Source organism: Neoarius graeffei, chromosome 10 (assembly GCF_027579695.1).
Source record: "Neoarius graeffei isolate fNeoGra1 chromosome 10, fNeoGra1.pri, whole genome shotgun sequence".
NCBI lineage: Eukaryota > Metazoa > Chordata > Actinopteri > Siluriformes > Ariidae > Neoarius > Neoarius graeffei.
In genome coordinates this window covers 28,516,434-28,540,144 of record NC_083578.1, presented here as the reverse complement: position 1 = coordinate 28,540,144, position 23,711 = coordinate 28,516,434, and the positions used below count along the sequence as shown (strand labels likewise).

At 38.1% G+C, this 23,711-nt stretch overlaps 1 protein-coding gene across 1 annotated transcript in view; it reads right to left on the bottom strand.

Annotated features, from left to right (window-relative positions):
* Positions 1 to 8,148: 8,148 nt before the first annotated feature.
* cacna2d3a (calcium channel, voltage-dependent, alpha 2/delta subunit 3a) overlaps positions 8,149 to 23,711 on the bottom strand; it is a 1,043,750-nt gene continuing 1,028,187 nt past the window's right edge. The window contains exons 36-38 of the mRNA XM_060931674.1: positions 13,066 to 13,178; positions 10,158 to 10,240; positions 8,149 to 8,334 (exon numbers count right to left, since the gene is read on the bottom strand). Coding sequence (XP_060787657.1) covers positions 8,242 to 8,334; positions 10,158 to 10,240; positions 13,066 to 13,178 — 289 coding nt within the window. The 3' untranslated portion in view covers positions 8,149 to 8,241. The remainder of the gene's footprint in view (positions 8,335 to 10,157; positions 10,241 to 13,065; positions 13,179 to 23,711) is intronic.

Genomic DNA, 23,711 nt, shown 5'->3' with positions numbered 1-23,711 from the left:
AATTTTTCGGTGTGCGCTTTGCGCATCACAGACCTCAGTGATTTTAAAATACTGCCTCTGGCCCTGCTCATCTCTGCCCCTTTTTTCCTGAGCAGCAGGGTTTAAAACTCCAGCTATATGCCACCAAATCGTGCGCTTGTCAGTCGTCAGCAACTTTGTTGCTTCGTTCATTAACCGCAGGTTACCATATCATTTGATTTTATCTGAGATGTTAACGAACGTTCTAAATAATTCTAACATGTTGTGTCACAATGTTTATGCAGGTGCTCATGGGAGTTGTAGGCGCGTAATATCACATTGCAATGCGTTTATTATATCAGATGCCTTCAGAGAAAACTACAATTAAAATATATTGTCATACCACAGAATAAACCACCCGCCAAAGTGGCTAGTGGGACTAAAGTCATTACCCGCCAAAGCCGAATTTTACCCGCATTTGGCGGGTGGGCGGGTGCTAATGTAAAGCCCTGTTGCCTGATATACAATTTCAGTTGCTGAACAGTTCGGTGTCTCCTTTGTCGTATTTTGTGCTTCATAATGCACCAAATGCTTTAAATGGGAGACAGGTCTGGATTGCAGGCAGGCCAGTTTAGCACCCGGACTCTTTTACTACAGAGCCATGCAGTTTTAATATGTGCAGAAAGCAGTTTGGCATAGTCTTGCTGAAAGAAGGAAGGCCTTCCCTGAAACAGATTTTGTCTGGATGGCAGCATATTGCTCTGAAACGTGGATATATCATTCAGTGTTAATGATGCATTCCCAGATGTATGCACCCTCATACCATCACAGATGCTGGCTTTTGAACTGTGCACTGATAACAAGCCGGATGGTCCCTCTCCTCTTTAGACTGGAGGATGATTGTCCAGGATTTCTAAAAAGAATTTCTACTTTTAGTTCATTAAATCTCGGGACAGTTTTCCACTTCGCCTCGGTCCATCATAAAAGAGCTCAGGCCCATTTGGGCCCAGAATTGGGGGATGTTTCTGGATATTGTTTATGGTTTTAACTTGCATTTGTGGATGCAGTAATGAACTGTTTTCACAGACAATAGTTTTCTGAAGTCTTCTTGAGCCCATCCAGTGATTTCCAATACAGACACATGTCTGCTTTTAATGCAGTGTCACCTGAAGGCCTGAAGATCACAGGCATCCAATGTCAGTTTTCAGCCTTGTCTCTTGCATATAGAGATTTTTCCACATTCTCTGAATCTTTGAATGATATTATGTACCACAGATGATGTGATCCCGAAATTCTTTGCAATTTTACATTGAGGAACGTTATTCTTAAATTGTTCCACTGTTTGTCCACGCAGTCTTTCACAGAGCGGTGAACCCCTCCCCATCTTTACTTCTGAGAGACTCAGCCTCTCTGGGATGCTCTTTTTATGCCTAATCATGTTACTGACCTGTTGCCAATTGACCAAATTATTATTATTTCTTTTAGCATTACACAACTTTTTCAGTCTTTTGTTGTCCCTGTCCCAACTTTTTTTTTTAAATGTGTTGCTGACATCAAATTTTAAATGAGCATATATTTTTCAAAAAACAATAAAATTTCTCATTTTCAACATTTGATATGTTGTCTTTGTACTATTTTCAATGAAATATAGGGTTTCTATGATTTTCAAATCTTCACATTCTGTTTTTATTTATGTTTTGCACAGTGTTCCTTTTTTGGAACTGGGGTTGTATTTAGCAAGCTCCTGAAATCCTAAGAACATTTCACAAAGTTTACCTCTTCTTTATACAATGTTTATAATGAAGTGATGTTCACTGCACTTTATCGTGCTTATTATTTAGAAGGGACATACGGTGATTGTTGACTTTAAAATGTTGACTTAAAAGTATTCAGAAGCATGATGCATGGTAATGGACAAAACTACCATGTTGATTTTACCATGTAAAATCAGAGTACAGCTAAATATTTTCTATGTGCACTTAATTATCATCTAGCCCTTCATCAGTCATCAGTGGTCAGTTTCTGACCACATGATCATTAGTGGCTGGATATTGCTGGACAGCATATGTTTTTAATAGACCTGTACCAGGGACACACACACACACACACAGCAATTTCACTACAAATACCTCAGCATGATGTTGAACAACATTATATTCCACAAACAATTCCACATACAGTACATTATAATATTTCTAACAATTATAAATCTGTTGCTACCAGAGGATACTTACCAGATATTATTTGGATGATGGCTCATTTTCAGTATAGCAGTGACATTGACATAGTATTCAAATTTTATTGGTCTCACACACACATTACTATACACAGTACAACGTGCAGCAAAATGCTTTTTTTTCAACTGTCCATGACATAAAAATAAAATTTACATAAACAGGGTTTACTTGTATACAGGTGGAAAAGGAAGATTATTAAAAATACAATATAAGGGATATAAAAGATAGGTGGCATCAACTGTATAAAGTGTGGTTTATATATTATTTGCGTTCCATGTCTTTGTTTGGACAAAGTTAATTGTCTACTGGAGACTTACTACATCTACAATAAGCACATTGCAGTGACGTACAGTGTGTGTGTGTGTGTGTGTGTGTTAAAAAAATACAAAAAATAAAAATTTATACAGTACCTTCATGTCTCAGTGGTACCAGATCTTGAGAATTAAGGGGATTCACCCTTGATTTGATAGAAGTCCAGACCATATTTACTGAAATAACCAACTTTCTCCATGACATAAGATGTTTTAGGGAATTGCATGTCTATCATGCCTGAAACACACGCTGTTAGTCAGTTTAAGGTCTCAAATTAAAATATTTCAACAAGGACAGTGGGTTTCATATGAAATGAAGTAAGGTATGGGAATGAAGTAATAACCACTGATGGTAATGAAATAGTACTTTGGTTATTCTAACCACAATGCAGATGTTTCATTATTTGTTCCTCTCCTTCCATGATGATATCTTTCTCTCTCCTGTTGTTTTGACCCATCCTAACACATTGAGTGGTATGCCTTAGTTCTGATGTGTGTGGTCTTCTTTCTCATATCATTCTCACTCCATCTTGTCTGCAGGCCACGGAACAAACCTTGAGGCCATGCTGTCACGATACTTTTCGTTAACCACGGTGCCACAGTGGCCCCAAGTGTGACCTTCTGCTGACCACCTCATCGCAAATCCCACCAAAACCACTAAAGCCATTACGCATTCCACTTTGATTTGATGTAACAACATTTGTATTACCAATTTTAAATAACGTCTTACCTTTCCTCAACAACACTGTAGTAGAAATCTAATTACGAAGAACACTGGGGAAATAAGTATAATTTTGAAACTCATGTGGTCTCCAAAGGTTCCTTGCAGTTGCACTCAGTGAACCCAATTTTAACCCATATTTTGTTCTCCTCCACCTCTCGTCTTGTGAGTTTTGCACCACAAGTATGAAAAATGTAGGGGTTCACTGAAATAGACATGCATTAAAAAAAAAAAACTCATGTGTTCTTGTTCCTTTATTATCTGAGGTAAAACACTAGCATGTGAGGGAATCTCCCAAGTGAATGTGTGTGCCCTTGCCCTGTTTTCATTTCTGCATAATTTGTCATGAAACCATAGTCACACTGCTGAGGTTTGGCTTATCTGTAGGCCTCAGGGGAAAAAAAAGAAAATGCAGAATTAAAGCTACTAGAAACAAAACCCATGATTGAAGCAATCACACACAAAATCAAAACATGTCAATCTTTTAGTTATATCAGATAGTCTTTAGAGCATAGGATAGTTTTTAATAGTCAAGACATGTACTGTAAGATACCGTATGATTGTACATGTCGTGTGTGTGTGTGTTTTACTGTGTTTTTCCTTTGTGCATGCACATACCTGTAAATTATGAAGCATAATAACTCACACACTTGTGAAAATAGATCAGTTCCTGTTTAAAATACTGAATGATCCATTACTAAGAATGGATTATGAGTGCCTGCCTTCGTCTTCCAATCCTCAATTGTAACTTGTCTTACTAAATCTATTTGAGTGTGATAAATGAAAGTTTGGGAAGGGAAAGACAGACAGAGAGACAATGAAGCTCAAAGGGATGTTACAGTTGAAAAGTAGCATATTCACTGGTGTCTCTATTAGAAACAAGAATATCTGGTATAAATTCAGTGTCGGGACTAAACCCCCTTGTCTTTCCAAGATAAGCATACATCAGTATAAAATTTCATTTTGGGCATCTATACCAGACTATCTGCTGGTAACAAATATCTTAAGGACTAAGATATTTGGGCTTTTGATTTTTGGAACCAAATACAACAGCACCACCAGAAGAAAAATACAAAGAAGGGTTTGAAAACGTGAAGCTGGCCCTGATTTCTTTCTAGCTCAGAGTGTATATTTATACAGTGATAGTCATTTCAGGTGATTTACAGTGTAAAGTGTAAAGGGACAGACAACAACGGAATTTTTTGCTTTTTTTTCCTTTGTTTTCAGGAGAGTTCAAATGTTTACAGTGTCTGGTATTCAGAAGAAACAATGATGTTGTTAAGGGAATTATTGACTTACCGTAGAAACACTAATGCAGCTGCTTATCTGTTTGTGTGTGTGTGTAATATTTTTTTCTACAAATCATTCTTATTATACCATCAGTGAGATCTCATGATATAATGCATGGCACAACCCTGAATAGTTTCACTCTCAAGTTATTGTTAGATATTATATCTTAGTCCTCCCATCTAATGTCACTGATTAGAAATGTCAGTCACATGGCATTTAAATCTATCTGAAATGTAATTGTAGAATGAGAAATATGTAGCTTTCCAAAGTGTTCATTAATGTGACATATTTGCTGTAATCCCAATAAAATATATTTAATATAAAATACCTTTGGGGCGGCACGGTGGTGTAGTGGTTAGCGCTGTCACCTCACAGCAAGAAGGTCCGGGTTCGAGTCCCGTGGCCGGCGAGGGCCTTTCTGTGCGGAGTTTACATGTTCTCCCCGTGTCCGCGTGGGTTTCCTCCGGGTGTTCCGGTTTCCCCCACAGTCCAAAGACATGCAGGTTAGGTTAACTGGTGACTCTAAATTGACCGTAGGTGTGAATGTGAGTGTGAATGGTTGTCTGTGTCTATGTGTCAGCCCTGTGATGACCTGGCGACTTGTCCAGGGTGTACCCCGCCTCTCGCCCGTAGTCAGCTGGGATAGGCTCCAGCTTGCCTGCGACCCTGTAGAACAGGATAAAGCGGCTAGAGATAATGAGATGAGATAAAATACCTTTTGATATCTCTATGGAACCATTCTACTGGTCATTTTTGTTTTGTTTTATTACTTATTATATTTATTGAGGCTTCCTCAAAGTTGGGGTTGTAACATGACAAGCAACAAATGAAAGTATGCTGTGTCTTAAGTCCTTGTAAAGGACAAAAGAAAAAAAACACAAAAAGGGTGTATTGCTACAGACAAGCTACATACACTCCCGTTTTAGCTGCTCTGTTACTGTGGAGGCACCGCAGTGTCAGCTGGCATGAGATGTGGAACAGAAATGCAGCACAGCTGAAAGATAAAAATGGATAGGAACATGATGTGGCTGAAAATGAAAATGAAGGAAAAGACAGTGTTTATGACAGATTTTCATCCTCTGATTTTAGAAAAGTGTGCAAAGAGAAAGGATGCTTTAACCCACAAATGGGGCATTTAATCAGAGGGGATAAGAAGTTCCATGCATAAATTCAATCTAATGGAAAACAATAAAAAGTTGACAGAAGCAGAAAGAATAACACTGTTTCAAGAAATTACACATAAACATCCATCCATTCATCGATCCATTATCTGTAGCCGCTTATCCTGTTCTACAGGGTTGCAGGCAAACTGGAGCCTATCCCAGCTGACTATGGGTAAGAGGTGGGATACACCCTGGACAAGTCGCCAGGTTATTGCAGGGCTGACACAGAAACAAACAACCATTCACATGTACGGTACAGTCAATTCAGAGCCACCAATTAGCCTAACCTGCATGTCTTTGGACTGTGGGGGAAACTGGAGCACCCGGAGGAAACCCACGCAGACATGGAGAGAACATACAAACTCCACACAGAAAGGCCCTCGCCAGCCGCTGGGCTCGAACCCAGGACCTTCTTGCTGTGAGGCGACAGTACTAACCACTACACCACTGTGCCGCCCAATAAACAAACAAACAAATTTAAAATCAGCAGGGATATGAAGTTACATAGCATAAATTCAAAGTAATGGAAAACAAAATTGACAGAAGAAGAAAGAATAACATCGTTTCAAGAAATTATATATTTATTCATTACAGTAAAACAATCAATCAATCAAACAAACAAACACAGTGGGAATAAGAAGTTACATGGTATAGCATTGTAGTACTTGAGACTGGTCTTGGTCTCAAGACCATGTTTTGAAGGTCTCGGTCTCGGGATTGACTGCATTTTTACTCAGTCTTGTCTCGGTCTCAGATATAGAGACTCAGGATTCTATTTCAAGACCGGTCAACACCACAACTGTGACAATTTCACTAAATTGCCTGTGTGTTGTCCGATTTATTTGTTAACATCGTTACTGTGATTGGATGTAAAATTTCCTGCTTCAAATATGACCAATATCACGACTCATTGCTAAATTGAAAATTTTCTATCTGTTTGCGGCTGTCACCCCTCCCCGTCCCCTTTCACACACACTAGTCTGGTTCTGGTCTTGACTCAGTCTCTCCCTGCCTTGGTCTTGACTTGATTTCAACCCCTCAAAGTCTTGGTCTGGTTTTGGTCTTGATACACTTTGGTCTTGGTTATGACTTGATCTCAATTTAGATGGTTTTGACTACAACACTATCATGGCGATTCAATGTAATTGAAAACAAAAGTTGATAGAAGAGGAAAGAATAACATTGTTTCAAGAACATAGATAGATAGATAGATAGATAGATAGATAGATAGATAGATAGATAGATAGATAGATAGATAGATAGATAGATAGATAGATAGATAGATAGAATTATGGATTATTACAAAATTACCTCTAAATGAAGAACCATTTGTTAGCATTTGTTGCCACTGACTTTTTTTTCCCAATAAAGTGTTGCCAATATTATAGTAACTGTCAGCAAAATGTAATCCAAGTTGTCCAAAGCCAAATGTAATTTTCAGTCCCATTACAATTAGTCACACATTTGACATTTTTCTGTACTAGCAAAAAGTCTAAATGCTGAATAATTTGTAAGTCTAATGCAAATAATTAGAGAAAATAAAGCAAAATATATTGCAGAATAATAGTCTAGATATTACAAATCAATAATTTAGATATATGGAGTATTCATTCACCTCGAGTATTTTTTGGCTCTTGATGCTTTCTGGATGTAAAATTCCTACCACTTCATTATTCAAAATGTCAATAACTTTGGAGAGACAGGAAAATACGGTTAAGGGTGATATTGTTCATTAGCAATGGGCTGTGGAATGGTCCAATTTTTCTATGAAATGGGATTCCTCATTTTTGCTCCTCACATAAGCACACAGACACTAATTCCTTGTGTAGTGCAGAATAAGAACACTGCTCACTCTACTTAGGTCACGTCTGTCTGTCTCGCACCATCCTAATGGAGTGCAGATGTGCATGGAGGCTGTGAACATGTTCTTCTCCTGCAGTGTGAACGAAAGCCCTGGTATTTGATCAAATGTTTCTTACTGATTTACTTACTTACTTACACACAAAAGCATTTAATTGACAACCGGAACACTTCACTATATTTTTAAGGATCATTTAAAAAGTACACAAACAGGACTAATTTCTCTCATTATAAGGCAAAGCTCATACAGAACCACTGACATTTGTAGACTTTATAGTCCATGATCACAGTTGTATGGGTAACACTTGAAAATTCTAAATTGAACTTTTTCTTGTTTAAATACAGTATATTGATGTATAATATTCAACATTAGTTAATATTTCATTTAATGATTGATTTTTCTTCAATAAATTAATCTTCCTGGAATTAATGGTTTAACAAGCACACCAGCAATACTCCAGTTTAAATATGATCATCATAATATTTATTTCAGTATTTATGAATGTTCATGAAAAATGCCCACAAATTCAAAAGGGAAAAAAAGGAAAAAGAAAAAAATCCCCACAAGGCTGCACCATTCTTTTTTGATGTTTACTTATTTTGCTAAGTGTCAGGGGTTGTTTATATCATCGCTTTTGCATGCCAAATCAGCCTGTGGCTGGCCAAGCTGATCCATGGTTTTAGGGGCTGAGTAACTCTCGTCACCTGGGAAATAGTGCAACTAACAAAGCAAAGAATGTTACCATTACAGACGGAGTCAAGTTTAATGCCAGGCCACATTCCATCGAGTTTTCCTACAGACAAAACAAAACAAGACAGATTACATCAAAGTGTACACTAATCAGCCAATCATGTGACAGCAGAACAATGCATAAAGTCATGCAGATACATAATCAAGAGCCTCATAGCCTGAGATTCTTGTTCTTCGCTGACAGGAGTGGAACCTGATGTATTCTTCTGGTGTTGTAGCTCACTAACCCCAAGGTTCAATGTTTTGTGCATGCTGAGATGCTTTTCTGCTCACCATGGTTGTAAAGAGTGATTATATGAGTTACTATATCCTTCCTGTCAGCATGAACCAAGTCCGAGGTCATGGTTCTTGACCGGAAAAGGGTGGCTTGCCCTCTCCAGGTTGGTGGAGAAGTCCTACCTCAAGTGGAGGAGTTTAAGTATCTCGGGATCTTGTTCACGAGTGAGGGAAGGATGGCGCGTGAGATCGACAGGCGGATCGGTGCAGCCTCCGCAGTGATGCGGTCGCTTTACTGGTCCGTCGTGGTGAAGAAGGAGCTGAGCCAAAAGGCGAAGCTCTCAATTTACCGGTCGATCTATGTTCCGACTCTCACCTATGGTCATGAGCTTTGGGTAATGACCGAAAGAACAAGATCGCGGATACAAGCAGCCAAAATGAGTTTCCTTTGCAGGGTGGCTGGGCGCTCCCTTAGAGATAGGGTGAGAAGCACAGTCACTCGGGAGGAGCTCGGAGTAGAGCCGCTGCTCCTCCACATCGAGAGGAATCAGCTGAGGTGGCTCGGGCATCTTTTTCGGATGCCTCCTGGACGCCTCCCTGGGGAGGTGTTCCAGGCATGTCCCCCCGGGAGGAGGCCCCGGGGAAGACCCAGGACACGCTGGAGGGACTATGTCTCTCAGCTGGCCTGGGAACGCCTCGGTGTTCTTCCCGAGGAGCTGGCCGAGGTGTCTGGGGAAAGGGAAGTTTGGGCTTCCATGCTTAGACTGCTGCCTCCGTGACCCGGTCCCGGATAAAGCGGAAGAAGACGAGATGAACATGAACCAATTTGGCCAGTTTCCTCTGACCTCTCTTATCAATAAGGCATTTCCACCCACAGAACAGTTGCTCACTCAGTTTTTTTTCTTCCCCCCCATTCTAAATCCTAGAGACTGATGTGTGTGAGAATCCCAGGAGATCAGTAGTTTCTAAATACAGTAGTCAAACCAGCTCAAACAACCATGCCATGGTTAAAGTCACAGATATCACACATTTTCCCCATGCTGATGTTTGATGTGAACATTAACTGAAGCTCTTGACCTGTATCTGCATGACTGTATGCACTGTACTGCTGCCACATGATTGGCTGATTGGAAAACTCCATAAGTGAGCAGGTGGATATGAGTTCCTGTTGAAGTGGATGGTGAGTGTATAATGGTATAATTATGAACAGAATGTATTATTGAGCTTATAAGCTTTTTAATTGTTTTGCAATTATTTAAATGTAGATATACTAGGTTCATTCATTCATTCATTCAATCATTCATTCATTAATCTTCCGTATGTTGTATCCTGTTCAGACTGGATCTGGTGTCTATCCTGGGAACACTGATAGGAATACACCCTTTATGGTAAATAAGGCGCTACGCGAACGCGCGCACACACACACCCCTACAGGCAGTTTTGTGTCGCTAATACACCTGCTTGTCTTGTAGAGGAAACCAGAGAACCCAGTGGAAATGCACACTGACAAAGCAAAAGATTCCACACGGACAGTAACCTGACAGTAACACACGGACAGTAATATTATATATTTTTTGACTTGAATGTTTTGTATCTACTTCTAATTGACAGAGTTCCTATAAAAGTATTTTAAAAGGCTATTTCTGTTACCTCAGGATGGAAGGGATGACATGTGTCTGGACGTCTTCTGTCCTTCTGCAATTTCAAGCGTTCACATTTCAGTGATTCATTATGTGCAGTGGGGTTAAGGAAAGCACACATGTAACAGGCATTTCATAGAAATAAATATAAAAATACATTCCACCAAACTGGATGTCAGCAATATGATTTTTTTAAAGAATCCAGCTCTAACAGAAGGTGACAACTTGTTTGCCAAGTTAGACAATGCTAAGTAATTTAACTGTACTCAAATCTGCTTGAGTTAAACTTGCCTATTTATCATTTGCAGCATCTTCCTATGATACACTCAGACAGACATCTCCAGAGCTGACACAGAGCAGCAATAGGAAATGATGTTGTCAGATTTTATGCTTCAGAAACACACTGGACCCATATGAGCATTTTTACTGAGAGCGAACGTCTGGTGTTGATCATCATTTCATTCTGGGTCATTGTGAAACACACCATCTGTTTTGCTCAAGAGAGAGTGCATTGTACTGAAAAACCTCAACATATTCACTGTGGAAACCTATTAATTTCAGCACAAACATCTCTTAGTCTTTTTTATCTCCATTTAAACGAGGCCAAATAAACTCTCTTCAAGAAATTAAAATTACAAATGAAAAATTCACAAGTTTTTCCTAACATGCTCATATTTGCACCACCACCCCAAATTCCTGGGTCAACTGAAGAAAAATAAATTCTAGCAAATAAACCAGACCTAGCACCGAAGACATTTATAGAGGAACAAAGACAGATGAATCTGCTTTTATATTATATTATATTATATTATATTATATTATATTATATTATATTATATTATATTATATTATATTATATTATATTATGGGCAGCACGGTGGTGTAGTGGTTAGCGCTGTCACCTCACAGCAAGAAGGTCCGGGTTCGAGCCCCGTGGCCGGCGAGGGCCTTTCTGTGTGGAGTTTGCATGTTCTCCCCGTGTCCGCGTGGGTTTCCTCCGGGTGCTCCGGTTTCCCCCACAGTCCAAAGACATGTAGGTTAGGTTAACTGGTGACTCTAAATTGACCGTAGGTGTGAATGTGAGTGTGAATGGTTGTCTGTGTCTATGTGTCAGCCCTGTGATGACCTGGCGACTTGTCCAGGGTGTACCCCGCCTTTCGCCTGTAGTCAGCTGGGATAGGCTCCAGCTTGCCTGCGACCCTGTAGAACAGGATAAAGCGGCTAGAGATAATGAGATGAGATATTATATTATATATTAGTTATTCCATGAAATCGAGCCGTACATGAGCTGATAGCCGACGAGGCACGAAGTGCCGAACTGGCTATAAGCCATGTATGACGAGATTGAGTGGAATGACTGTTTTATTCTATCCACATTCACTAGATTTTAAGAAACAGATAATTTTTTTTTTTTGCAAATTCAATAAATAAAAACTTTATACAAAATATCCAATAAAATCATTTCCGCTTAGAATGTAAACAAACCAGCAAAATGACAGCAGCAATTTGTGAAAAATGCTATAATAATAATTCTTGAAAGATAAAAAAGATACAGTCTTACCAACAAATACTTTTATTCCATATTCTGTTGCTTTTTTTTTTCTACTTTGGGGGGGGGGGTTCTTCAGGGTTTTTTGGCAGTTGGCAAACCAACTTAAAGGTGCATTACCGCCACCAACTGGGCTGGAGTGTGGAACAAGGGGATATTCGGGGAAAAAAACAAACTATATTCATTTAGTTATTTCTGTTTCTTTTAAATACTTGACAACAATTTTTGGAGTTTTGTTTTTGAGTAGAGTTTCGTCCTCGGTTGGTGTTCAGCAACATGCTCTGCCGTTTTATTTTTCTCTATTCCTATGAGCTGATAGTCTGGTCGTAGAGTAGCTAATCAGAGCAAGCAATTGCTCATATCCAGTGAGCATATAAGACAGCCTTTAAGAATTGACAAAAGAAGAACATATTGAAATAATTCTCATGGCTACAGCACAAAGCTTATTTGCAGGAACACATTTGAAGAGCAATAACTTGGCATAACACCAGATGTGTTAACATGAGTTCATAGCGAGTGGGCGAGACAGAACTGTGTATGTTTACAAAGAAATGGTCAATAAAGTTAAATTTGAGACACCCTGTAATAATAATAATAATAATAATAATAATAATAATAATAATAATCTGCTCATTTGTGCAATTATCCAATTATGTGACAGTTGAAGAATTTGAAAAAGATAAGGCAATGTTTTCCAGTCTTTAGTTGTCCAGTTTAGGTGAGTCTATGCTCATGATAGCTTCACATTCCTGTTCCAACTGACAGGAGTGGAACCTGATGTGGTCTACTGCTACTGTAGCTCATCCACCTCAAGGTTTGATGTGTTGTACGTGCCGAGATGCTTTTCAGCTCACCATGGTTGTATAGAGTAGTTATTTGAGTTAATGTAGGCTTCATGTCAGCTTGAACAAGTCTGGCTATTCTCCTCTAACCATCAACAAAGCAGAAATCAGAAGTTTCTGAAGTACTCAAATCAGCCCATCTGATATAACTACCATGCCAAAGTCACTGAGATGACATTTATTTATTTATTTATTTATTTATTTATTTTTCATTCGGATGTTTGATGTGAACATGAGCTGAAGCTCTTGACCTATTTCTGCAGGATTTTATGCACTGCACTGCTGCCACATGATTGGCTGACTGGATAACTGCATGAATGAGCAGGTGTGCAGGGTTTCCTAATAGACCTCAGCAGGCTTCACCAGTCCTTTCAGATAGCAAAAAAACAAGATATGACTTGATGTATCATACCAAATCATTTTGACATATGACATATGAAAATTTAATCAATAGTTGATCATTTTTACCCATGTGTATGAAGCGTTTTCAGGCTTCCTCCTGTCTACTTTCATTTCTTAAAGGATATACATAATTTCAATGGGGTCCATAGTGATGGGTCCAAAATCTCTGCAGTGACACTTATTGTCCACCACCACCATGAAAAGGTTACTGCTGGGAATTTGCTGAATGACAAATGACCTTAAGATGACAAGAGACACAGGGAGAGAATGAACAGGCAGTGTTTGTCACAGTACTGTGCAAAAGTCTTAAGCCCCCCCCAAAATTTTTTCCACACAAATTTTGTTATAGATTTCTATTTTATGACTTCTACATTATCGAGTCAGTACAAAAACATTTTAGAGTTCCAAATGTTCATTTTCCAGCACAAAATTAAATGTTACAGAAAAAAAAAAAGTTTGTATCTGAGCAGCATATTACATAAGAGACTACTTTTCAGATTAAAAGCGAAAACATAATGAAGGCTACTGGGTTTTGGTGCAAAATTAAGAAGCAAGTATGACAGTCAAAGTGTCCAGAAAAAATGTGCCTGATTCTGCAAGATGCTCAGTGAAACCTCCAGCTCATTTCCTTATAAAACTGCACTCATTGTATCTGAGACTACTTTTTTTTTTCAACAAAGGGTCATCTCACACCAAATATTGACTTTGTTTCATTTATGATGGCTTACTGCTGTTTATAGTATTTTTTTTTATGTTGAAACATTTCATTTCATTATTTTTAAGCCATTTTTGGTCTACAGCATTTCTTTACATGTGCCTAAGACTTTTGCACGGTACTAATATACAGTATATATATATATATATATATATATATATATATATATATATATATATATATATATATGCCAAAAAGATAACATACATCTTTGGCCACCTCATCTCTCAGCTTTCTCCATCTTTCTCTCTTACACACACACACACACACACGGCACACACCACATATTTCAAACAGCCTGCAAGAGTGTGATTTGTATATCTATTAATGAGGTTATGCGTGCCAAGTGGAGCGTAGCTCTCCATACTGCGCTCCGCTCCACCAGATGTGCTGCCATTGTTTCATCCTCGCTCACCACTTTAATCAAACTTCACAGAGTAAAGCCGAAGCCTGGCCAGTGAAGTGTTGCAAAATATAAAACACTCAAATGCACGGGGAGGGACAAATTGGAACCACACTCAAATTCTATTTTTTTTCTTTTTAATACAATGTTTTTTATAGGTTTGGATGATGGGTTCTGAGCTTGCTGATTTATGTATTTCTTTAAGACTTATGAGGAAGACGAGAAGACAGGATGATCTCTCTGTTCTTTCTTTATCTATGTCTCTCTATTTTTCCACAGTGTGAGTGATTTATAGTTTTGCCCGTGCAGTGGTTTATCGTACACTTGGTGGATTCTTGTCTGCTCAGCTAGTAGGACCTCATCGCCAACACGCTCAATCTATCCCAGATACACGTGTCTAGGGCTTGATATAACCAGAGGCCCAATCATGACCTGGCTGTATCTAAATCAAGCACAAAGGTGCACTGCTTAACATGTTGTCTCAATTAATCAGAGATGAATGATATGTAAATGCATCTAAATCTCTGCTGAATCAATTACGAATACTTTCAACACAAACATATGACCGGCACTTTATCACATTCCACGTGTCCGTTCTATTAAACACTGATGTAATTGTTTGCAGAAAAATGAGTTCTGCCTAATCTCATGTTTTCATATTTTTATAATGAATTACTTCTACAAAATTCAAGAGCTTCCCCTCTAAAATTTCTACAAGATCTCTTTTGAAAACCATGTGCACACTTCAAATTTGTCATAATTGCCAACATATTTACCAAGTGAACAGCTACAGTAACCCACTACCGACAGATATAGAACACAACTGTCAAAATCAATATATGCTGTTGTCTGCTTCATGAAAAATTTATATTTGGATTATAAATAAATAGAGATTCTATTGGACACATATTTGCTAGCTGTAGGAAGGTATTACTGGTATGTAAGAAAGAGATAAGAAGAGAGAGCTGGATTAAATACTGAAACCTGAACTTATTTAGACGTGACTTATTTAGAAGATTTATAATTTTGCAACTAACAAAGATTTGTTCTTGCTTATAAACATTATCTCATAGGACATTAAATATATAGGTGACATTTTATGTTTATGTTATCTTAAAACCCATGAGCAAATAAATTACAAATTTCTGCATATATTTGGATACTTTTCCCTTTGTTCATTACTATTCCGTAGCCTCCTTTGTACAAAGTAAGACAAAATTCAAACTAGCTACTGCCAGAAATTCTAAAATGGGCAAAGCCTTGGAAAGGTAGAATAATTGTATGAAAAAATGAATTGTAAAAATTTATTTTTGTCTCCTCTATTGAAAAAGTTTATATGATTTTTTTTTCATTATCATCACACAATTAACACAAACAACTACAATTTTTTTTGCACTTAAATGTCAAATATGTTGGGTTTTGGGGAGACTTTTTACCTCTGCCAACTTTGCTAGAGGTTATGTTTTCGCCTCCATTTGTTTATTTGCTTTACTCTTCCCAATGTAACTCAAAAAGTAGTGAACAGATTTTGATGAAATCTTAAGGAAAGGTGGGCCATGGTCCATGGAACAATTGATTAGATTTTGATGCAAATCTGGATGTGTACTGGCTCCAGGATCCACATATATATCCAGGATATATATTCAGGATTTTTTTTTTTGTCTGCTCCCAATGTAACTCAAAAAGTAGTGCACACTTTTTTGTGGATTTTGATGAAATTTGGTGTGCAGCTTTAGTATTATTCTTGGTTCAAGTGATTTGATTTTGATAATATGTGGCTTGTTGGAGGTATGCACTCTACTATGTGCCCTTCTAGTTAAAAAAACAAACAAAAAAAAACATCATCGTCGTCACTGTCATCCTAATTTGAATGGTACTGACTGTGGACATTCATGGGTATTGAATAAATACTTTACAAATCATTAACAGAAGATGTTTTTATCAAGTACAATGCTTTTTCATTACACGAATGAAATGAGAAAATTAAGAAACCTTAATTAAGAGCACATCCTGAACTGTTTTATTTTCTCCTATACCACAGCAATTTACCAATGATTACAACTTTTTAATAATTAAAGAAGAAATTTTACCTTTCATTAGTGTATAGTTACAGTACATTTAATGTTGTGGGATGCCTGTGAAGCAAGTTAGTTTCTGTTATCACTTACATTAAAGTAGCCATACCTAGTCAGTGCCTTACCAGCCTCTCTTGATGTCAGTAAAAAATGCAGCTTGTCATGTTACTGAGAAACCACAAGTCCTCAAGACTTTCCCTGTACAGCTTCACGTCTGACTATTACAAACTGCCGACAAAGGAGAAGCCTTCTTTTTTTCATATATGTTAGAGCCCTATACTGTTTGTCCTCTAATGATCTCTTGAAAATATGAACTTTTTTAGCCCATACCCCTTCCACTTAGGGCCCTTGAGAAGTCAGTGCCACTGTGAACTATGGTGTGAAACCCCTTATAGTTATGAAGAATGAGTCTACAGAAACTACTAACAGTTGTGCCTTCCAGACCATTCATGTAGCCCTGGTTTCACTCATCGTTGTCCAACTACTGACATGAAAATAGAACAAAAAACTAAAAACACCCAATATAACTGCTGCCTGGAATGAGCTGTTCTAAGAAATCTATGAGGTCCAAGGTTTTCTAGAATACACCTACTTCAAACCATACCACCAACCACAAAGCAAGGTCCAACCAACAATAACTTAACTTTGGTGTAACCTCAAGTAACCTTTGACTATTTCTATTCAGCTTAACTTTAAAAAGAAAAAAAAAGTGTAATCAACGCTGCACAATCCTCTATGTAGTCAATATGACATGAAATAGTCAGCAAACAGTGATTCAAAACAGCCTACACTGAAGTCTGGTCCACTTGGACAGGAAACAGCCAGAGTTTAGATCAGCTTCACAAAAGTTTGATTAAGTTCAACTTATTTAAAAGATGTAAAACAGAGATAGTGATCCTGGCAAGAGAAGTGCGTCTTGATGGGAAGCGATAAACACACTTCCCACTTGAGCTGAGTCCGGTCTTGTACTCTAAATTAAACAGACACATATGCATATACACATGTGCAAACAGACAAACACACACTGACACACACAAGGACAAACACACACAGACTCAGATACTTTCAATGATGCTAATGGTTGGTGAATATGGCGGTCCTGAGTCACAAAAGAAGTCAAGCAGTGCAGCAGACCAAAACACACTCAAACACAAAAACTCAATTACCTCACTTTTTATGACAAAGTATTTCCCTGATTTGATCATTTCACTTCGAACTAGCTATTGTATTATTTTATAACTGTATTATATTCAAACTAAAATTATCAACTATCTTGGTCTTTATTAGCCTTGTGAAGTCATGCCCTTAAAGGGGACACGTTATAAACCTTTCCCACAAGTTGACACAGTTCTCTAAGGTCTTAATGAAATGTCTGTGACATGCTTTGATCAAAATACCACAAGGATAAAGCACCACAGCTCCATTCTCACCGTCTTAACAGTCCTGTTCAAAATGGCCGATTTGAGCCTGTTCCTTTATGTGATAATAAGCCACTGCTCACCCCACCCTCTCTTCCACCAGCCAATCAGGGATCACTTTCACTGCAAAAAATGAAATCTTAGCAAGTAAAAATATCTTGAAAATAGTTGAAACGATCTAGCATTTCCTATTAGAAGAATACAAGACACTAATTCTGAAATTATTAAACCTAGTTCTAGATTACAACCAACTTATTCTAAGATGTCTTATCAAAGTAAAAATATCTGTCCATGCAGCAAGATAATTTCACTAGTATTACCTAAGTAATTTTCTCCTCAAATTCAGTTGTCTTTTTTTTTTTTTTGCAGTGTTCCTCATGAATATTCATTTGCAACATCACCATGAATGAAGATACTCAAATGGGGGTGGCATACTTCTAATGAGCTCTCCTTGTGACATAGAAAGGGGAGACAAATCTGAAAGGCTTGTTTAAGCACATGTTTTCTGAAATATGCAGGCAAAAAGAAACTGACTGAGTTGTCTTACTTCAGAGTTTGTGGGTTGGTAGGCATTCCAGATACCCAAATGCATGTGTACATGCCCTGAAAAAGTGAGTTTTTCATAATATGTCCCCTTTAAACAAATCTTACCACAATCCTAACAATAGTGTACATATAAGTAATTTCAACACTGTCTATATAACATAACATGCACATCCAAATAAGTGCTTCTAAGCAATGACCTCAGACTCAATTAAATACTACTTTGTCAAAAAGGTTCATGTAGTGTGTAAGCTACATTTCCATCCAATGCATGACCTCAACGTTAACTTAATCCTATGATTTAAAATTAATACCACTTTATTCAGTATTAATGTACAACACTAAAGCTAAAGTGGTCCATTAAGGGTTCATTTTTAAACAAAAAACAGCATGGCCTCCAGAAACACGATCAATACTTAGCATGTGCATTGTAAATTCATATTTTTTGGACTGGATCAGAAGTTAAAGGTTTGAGTAAAATGCCTCTCTGCACATTCCTCCTGGTTTAAGTGCACTTAAATTAGGTTTATAAATGTTGGCGGTGGAGGGCTGATGTATATCATTGTGATAGGGGCACGGAGGCTGTAACTGAAAGTTTATACTCCTTGTAAAAAGGGCTTTGATGATAAACCACCCACATCCCCTTCTGACAGCACTCTTAGGAAAGTAAGGACAACAAAGTGCACAGGTGTGTGACTGCAATGAACATCACCATGCTTCAGTGAGGAGTTCTCACACACATACACAAGCCATCTCCCTTCAAGGTTAAGACTAAATAATGGGAGGGGTTTGCTAGACAAACACACTTAACCCATAACCCTCTCTGCTCAGAGGGACAGGAAAGCAGAAAAGTAAAGAAGAAATCTATAACTAAGGCTACAAAGAATGTTATATTCACTTCTGATATTCTACAAAGAATGTTATATTCACCCAGTACATGTTTTAGGACTTTTAAAAACACTATTCCTCTAAAATTCTCTATCTCTATCTGTACAGGCATGTATCAGTGTAGAAACATTTACGCCTAAGGAAACAGTTAAAAAGGGCACTGGGACCAAGCAGTGATGTGTGACCACACATTTAGGAGAGATTAGACAGAAGTCCATAAAAGATATACATATGGTGCTGTCTGACCACAAAATGTGTGTGTGTGTGTGTGTGTGTGTGTGTGTGTGTGTGTGTGTGTGTGTGTGTGCGCGTGCGTGCGTGTGCGCACGCGTGTAGACCCAGAGTTCCAAATAATGATAAAGCCCCCCACATAGCAATGAGGAAAGAATCCTCACACATACAGTGGTGCTTGAAAGTTTGTGAACCCTTTAAAATTTTCTATATTTCTACATAAATATGACCGAAAACATCATCAGATTTTCACACAAGGCCTAAAAGTAGATAAAGAGAACCCAGTTAAACAAATGAGACAAAAATATTATACTTGGCCATTTATTTATTGAGGAAAATGATCCAATATTACGTATCTGTGAGTGGCAAAAGTATGTGAACCTCTAGGATTAGCAGTTAATTTGAAGGTGAAATTAGAGTCAGGTGTTTGCAATCAATGGGATGACAATCAGGTGTAAGTGAGCACCCTGTTTGATTTAAAGAACAGGGATCTATCAAAGTCTGATCTTCACAACACATTTGTGGAAGTGTATCATGGCATAAACAAAGGAGATTTCTGAGGACCTCAGAAAAAAAGTGTTGTTGATGCTCATCAGGCTGGAAAAGGTTACAAAACCATCTCTAAAGAGTTTGGACTCCACCAATTCACAGTCAGACAGACTGTGTACAAATGGAGGAAATTCAAGACCATTGTTATCCTCCCCAGGAGTGGTCAGCCAATAAAGATCACTCCAAAAGCAAGGCGTGTAATACAACCCTGATTCCAAAAAAAGTTGGGACAAAGTACAAATTGTAAATAAAAACGGAATGCAATAATTTACAAATCTCAAAAACTGATATTGTATTCACAATAGAACATAGACAACATATCAAATGTGGATGTAACTCTGTATTGTAGTGCTTGGCAAAGCTTTGCCAAAGTAATCCCAAGCTCATGTGGTTATATCAGCTATAGATGAATGACGGTTCTTGATGCAGTGCCGTCTGAGGGCTCAAAGATCACAGGTGTTCAGCTTAGGCTTGTGCTCTTGCCCTTTACCTACTGATATTCCTCCAGATTCCTAGAATCCTTTCATGATATTATGCACCCTAGAGGGTGAAATCTCCAAATCACTTTCTTTGAGGATCATTGTTTTTAAACACTTTAATATTCTTCTCATGCATTTGTTGAAAATGCAGATCCTTGCCCCATCTTTGCTCCTCAAAGACTACACCTTTCCTGAATACTGTTTTTGTACGAAATTATGATTACAATCACCTGTTGACATCACCTGTTTCAAATCACATCATTATTCAATTGTTTTACCTCATCACTAGCCCTAAATTGGCCCTGTGCCTTTTTTTTTTTTTTGGGAATGTGTTGCAGGCCTGAAATGCAGGAATGGGTGTACAACCCCGATTCCAAAAAAAGTTGGGACAAAGTACAAATTGTAAATAAAAATGGAATGCAATAATTTACAAATCTCAAAAACTGATATTGTATTCACAATAGAACATAGACAATATATCAAATGTCGAAAGTGAGACATTTTGAAATTTCATGCCAAATATTGGCTCATTTGAAATTTCATGACAGCAACACATCTCAAAAAAGTTGGGACGGGGCAATAAGAGGCTGGAAAAGTTAAAGGTACAAAAAAGGAACAGCTGGAGGACCAAATTGCAACTCATTAGGTCAACTGGCAATAGCTCATTAACATGACTGGGTATAAAAAGAGCATCTTGGAGTGGCAGCGGCTCTCAGAAGTAAAGATGGGAAGAGGATCACCAATCCCCCTAATTCTGCGCTGACAAATAGTGGAGCAATATCAGAAAGGAGTTCGACAGTGTAAAATTGCAAAGAGTTTGAACATATCATCTATAGTGCATAATATCATCAAAAGATTCAGAGAATCTGGAAGAATCTCTGTGCGTAAGGGTCAAGGCCGGAAAACCATACTGGGTGCCCATGATCTTAGGGCCCTTAGACGGCACTGCATCACATACAGGCATGCTCCTGTATTGGAAATCACAAAATCCAGAAGCGCAGACATCTTCTCTGGGCCAAGGCTCATTTAAAATGGACTGTGGCAAAGTGAAAAACTGTTCTGTGGTCAGACGAATCAAAATTTGAAGTTCTTTATGGAAATCAGGGATGCCGTGTCATTCGGACTAAAGAGGAGAAGGACGACCCAAGTTGTTATCAGTGCTCAGTTCAGAAGCCTGCATCTCTGATGGTATGGGGTTACATTAGTGTGTGTGGCATGGGCAGCTTACACATCTGGAAAGACACCATCAATGCTGAAAGGTATATCCAGGTTCTAGAGCAACATATGCTCCCATCCAGATGACGTCTCTTTCAGGGAAGACCTTGCATTTTCCAACATGACAATGCCAAACCACATACTGCATCAATTACAGCATCATGGCTGCGTAGAAGAAGGGTCCGGGTACTGAACTGGCCAGCCTTCAGTCCAGATCTTTCACCCATAGAAAACATTTGGCGCATTATAAAATGGAAGATATGACAAAAAAGACCTAAGACAGTTGAGCAATTAGAATCCTACATTAGACAAGAATGGGTTAACATTCCTATCCCTAAACTTGAGCAACTTGTCTCCTCAGTCCCCAGACGTTTAAAGACTGTTGTAAAGAGAAAAGGGGATGTCTCACAGTGGTAAACATGGCCTTGTCCCAACTTTTTTGAGATGTGAATTTTGAAACTTCCACATCATTGCATTCCATTTTTATTTACAATTTGTACTTTGTCCCAACTTTTTTGGAATCGGGGTTGTAGTCGGCGAGGTCACAAAGGACCCCAGGGTAACTTCTAAGCAGCTGAAGGCCTCTCTCACATTAGCTAATGTTAATGTTCATGAGTCCACCATCAGGAGAACACCGAACGACAATGGTGTGCATGGCAGGGTTGCAAGGAGAAAGCCACTGCTCTCCAAAAAGAACATTGCTGCTCGTCTTCAGTTTGCTAAAGATCATGTGGACAAGCCAAAAAGCTATTGGAAAAATGTTTTGTGGACGGATGAGAACAAAATAGAACTTTTTGGTTTAAATGAGAAGCATTATGTTTGGAGAAAGGAAAACACTGCATTCCAGCATAAGAACCTTATCCCATCTGTGAAACATGGTGGTGGTAGTATCATGGTTTGGGCCTGTTTCCCTGCATCTGGGTCAGGATGGCTTGCCGTCATTGATGGAACAATGAATTTTGAATTATACCAGCGAATTCTAAAGGAAAATGTCAGGACATCTGTCCATGAACTGAATCTCAAGAGAAGGTGGGTCATGCAGCAAGACAATGACCCTAAACACACAAGTCATTCTACCAAATAATGGTTAAAGAAGAATAAAGTTAATGTTTTGGAATGGCCAAGTCAAAGTCCTGATCTTAATCCAATTGAAATGTTGTGAAAGGACCTGAAGTGAGCAGTTCATGTGAGGAAACCCACCGACATCCCAGAATTGAAGTTATTCTGTATGGAGGAATGGGCTAAAATTCCTCCAAGCTGGTGTGCAGGACTGATCAACAGTTACCGGAAATGTTTACTTGCAGTCATTGCTGCACAAGGGGGTCACACCAGATACTGAAAGCAAAGGTTCACATACTTTTGCCACTCACAGATATGTACTATTGGATCATTTTCCTCAATAAATAAATGACCAAGTATAATATTTTTGTCTCATTTGTTTAACTGGGTTCTCTTTATCTATTTTTAGGACTTGTGTGAAAATCTGATGTTGTTTTAGGTCATATTTATGCAAAAATATAGAAAATTCTAAAGGGTTCACAAACTTTCAAGCACCACTGTACACTCATTATAAACTATTACTGAAGTAGAACTAAATGCCAATTTCATCTCTAACACACACACACACACACACACACACACACACACACACACGTCCTTCCACTGACAATTTTGAATGTAGATAATTAATGCTATGCCTACACCTAAATATAACTCTAACCTTAATCTCAGTAATCATTCTTTCTTTCTTTCTTTCTTTCTTTCTCTTAATGGCCTTTTATTTCATGTATAAATTGTAATGCCGACGTAAATGGAAAAAAAAAATTATATATATTTTACAAATCAAAATTAAAGTGGAATCTTTGTTCATTATGCCCTGACAAATAAAGATGAGACAAAATAGTTGGCTCTGTTTGGGCAGAAAACCTAGCTTACTTCTTAAGGGAATTTTACAGCCAGGAGAAAAATCCTTCAGCAAAATCCATTACAGTATATTACCTTCCCTGTTTCATGTTTCTGACTGTAGTTGGGAAGTGAAGAAATCTGGCTTGCTTGCTCAGCCTCTCGCATGGCTTTCACAATGCTCCTGGATTCTAAAAGCTACAACTCTAATGTCACTGAAAATAGTACGAAGACAACATATCAAATGTTGAAACTGAGAAACGTCATTGTTTTTTTTTTTTGCAAAATATGTGCTCATTTCGAATTTGATTTCAATTTTTTTTTTTTTTTTTAAATGGGACAAGGGCAACAAA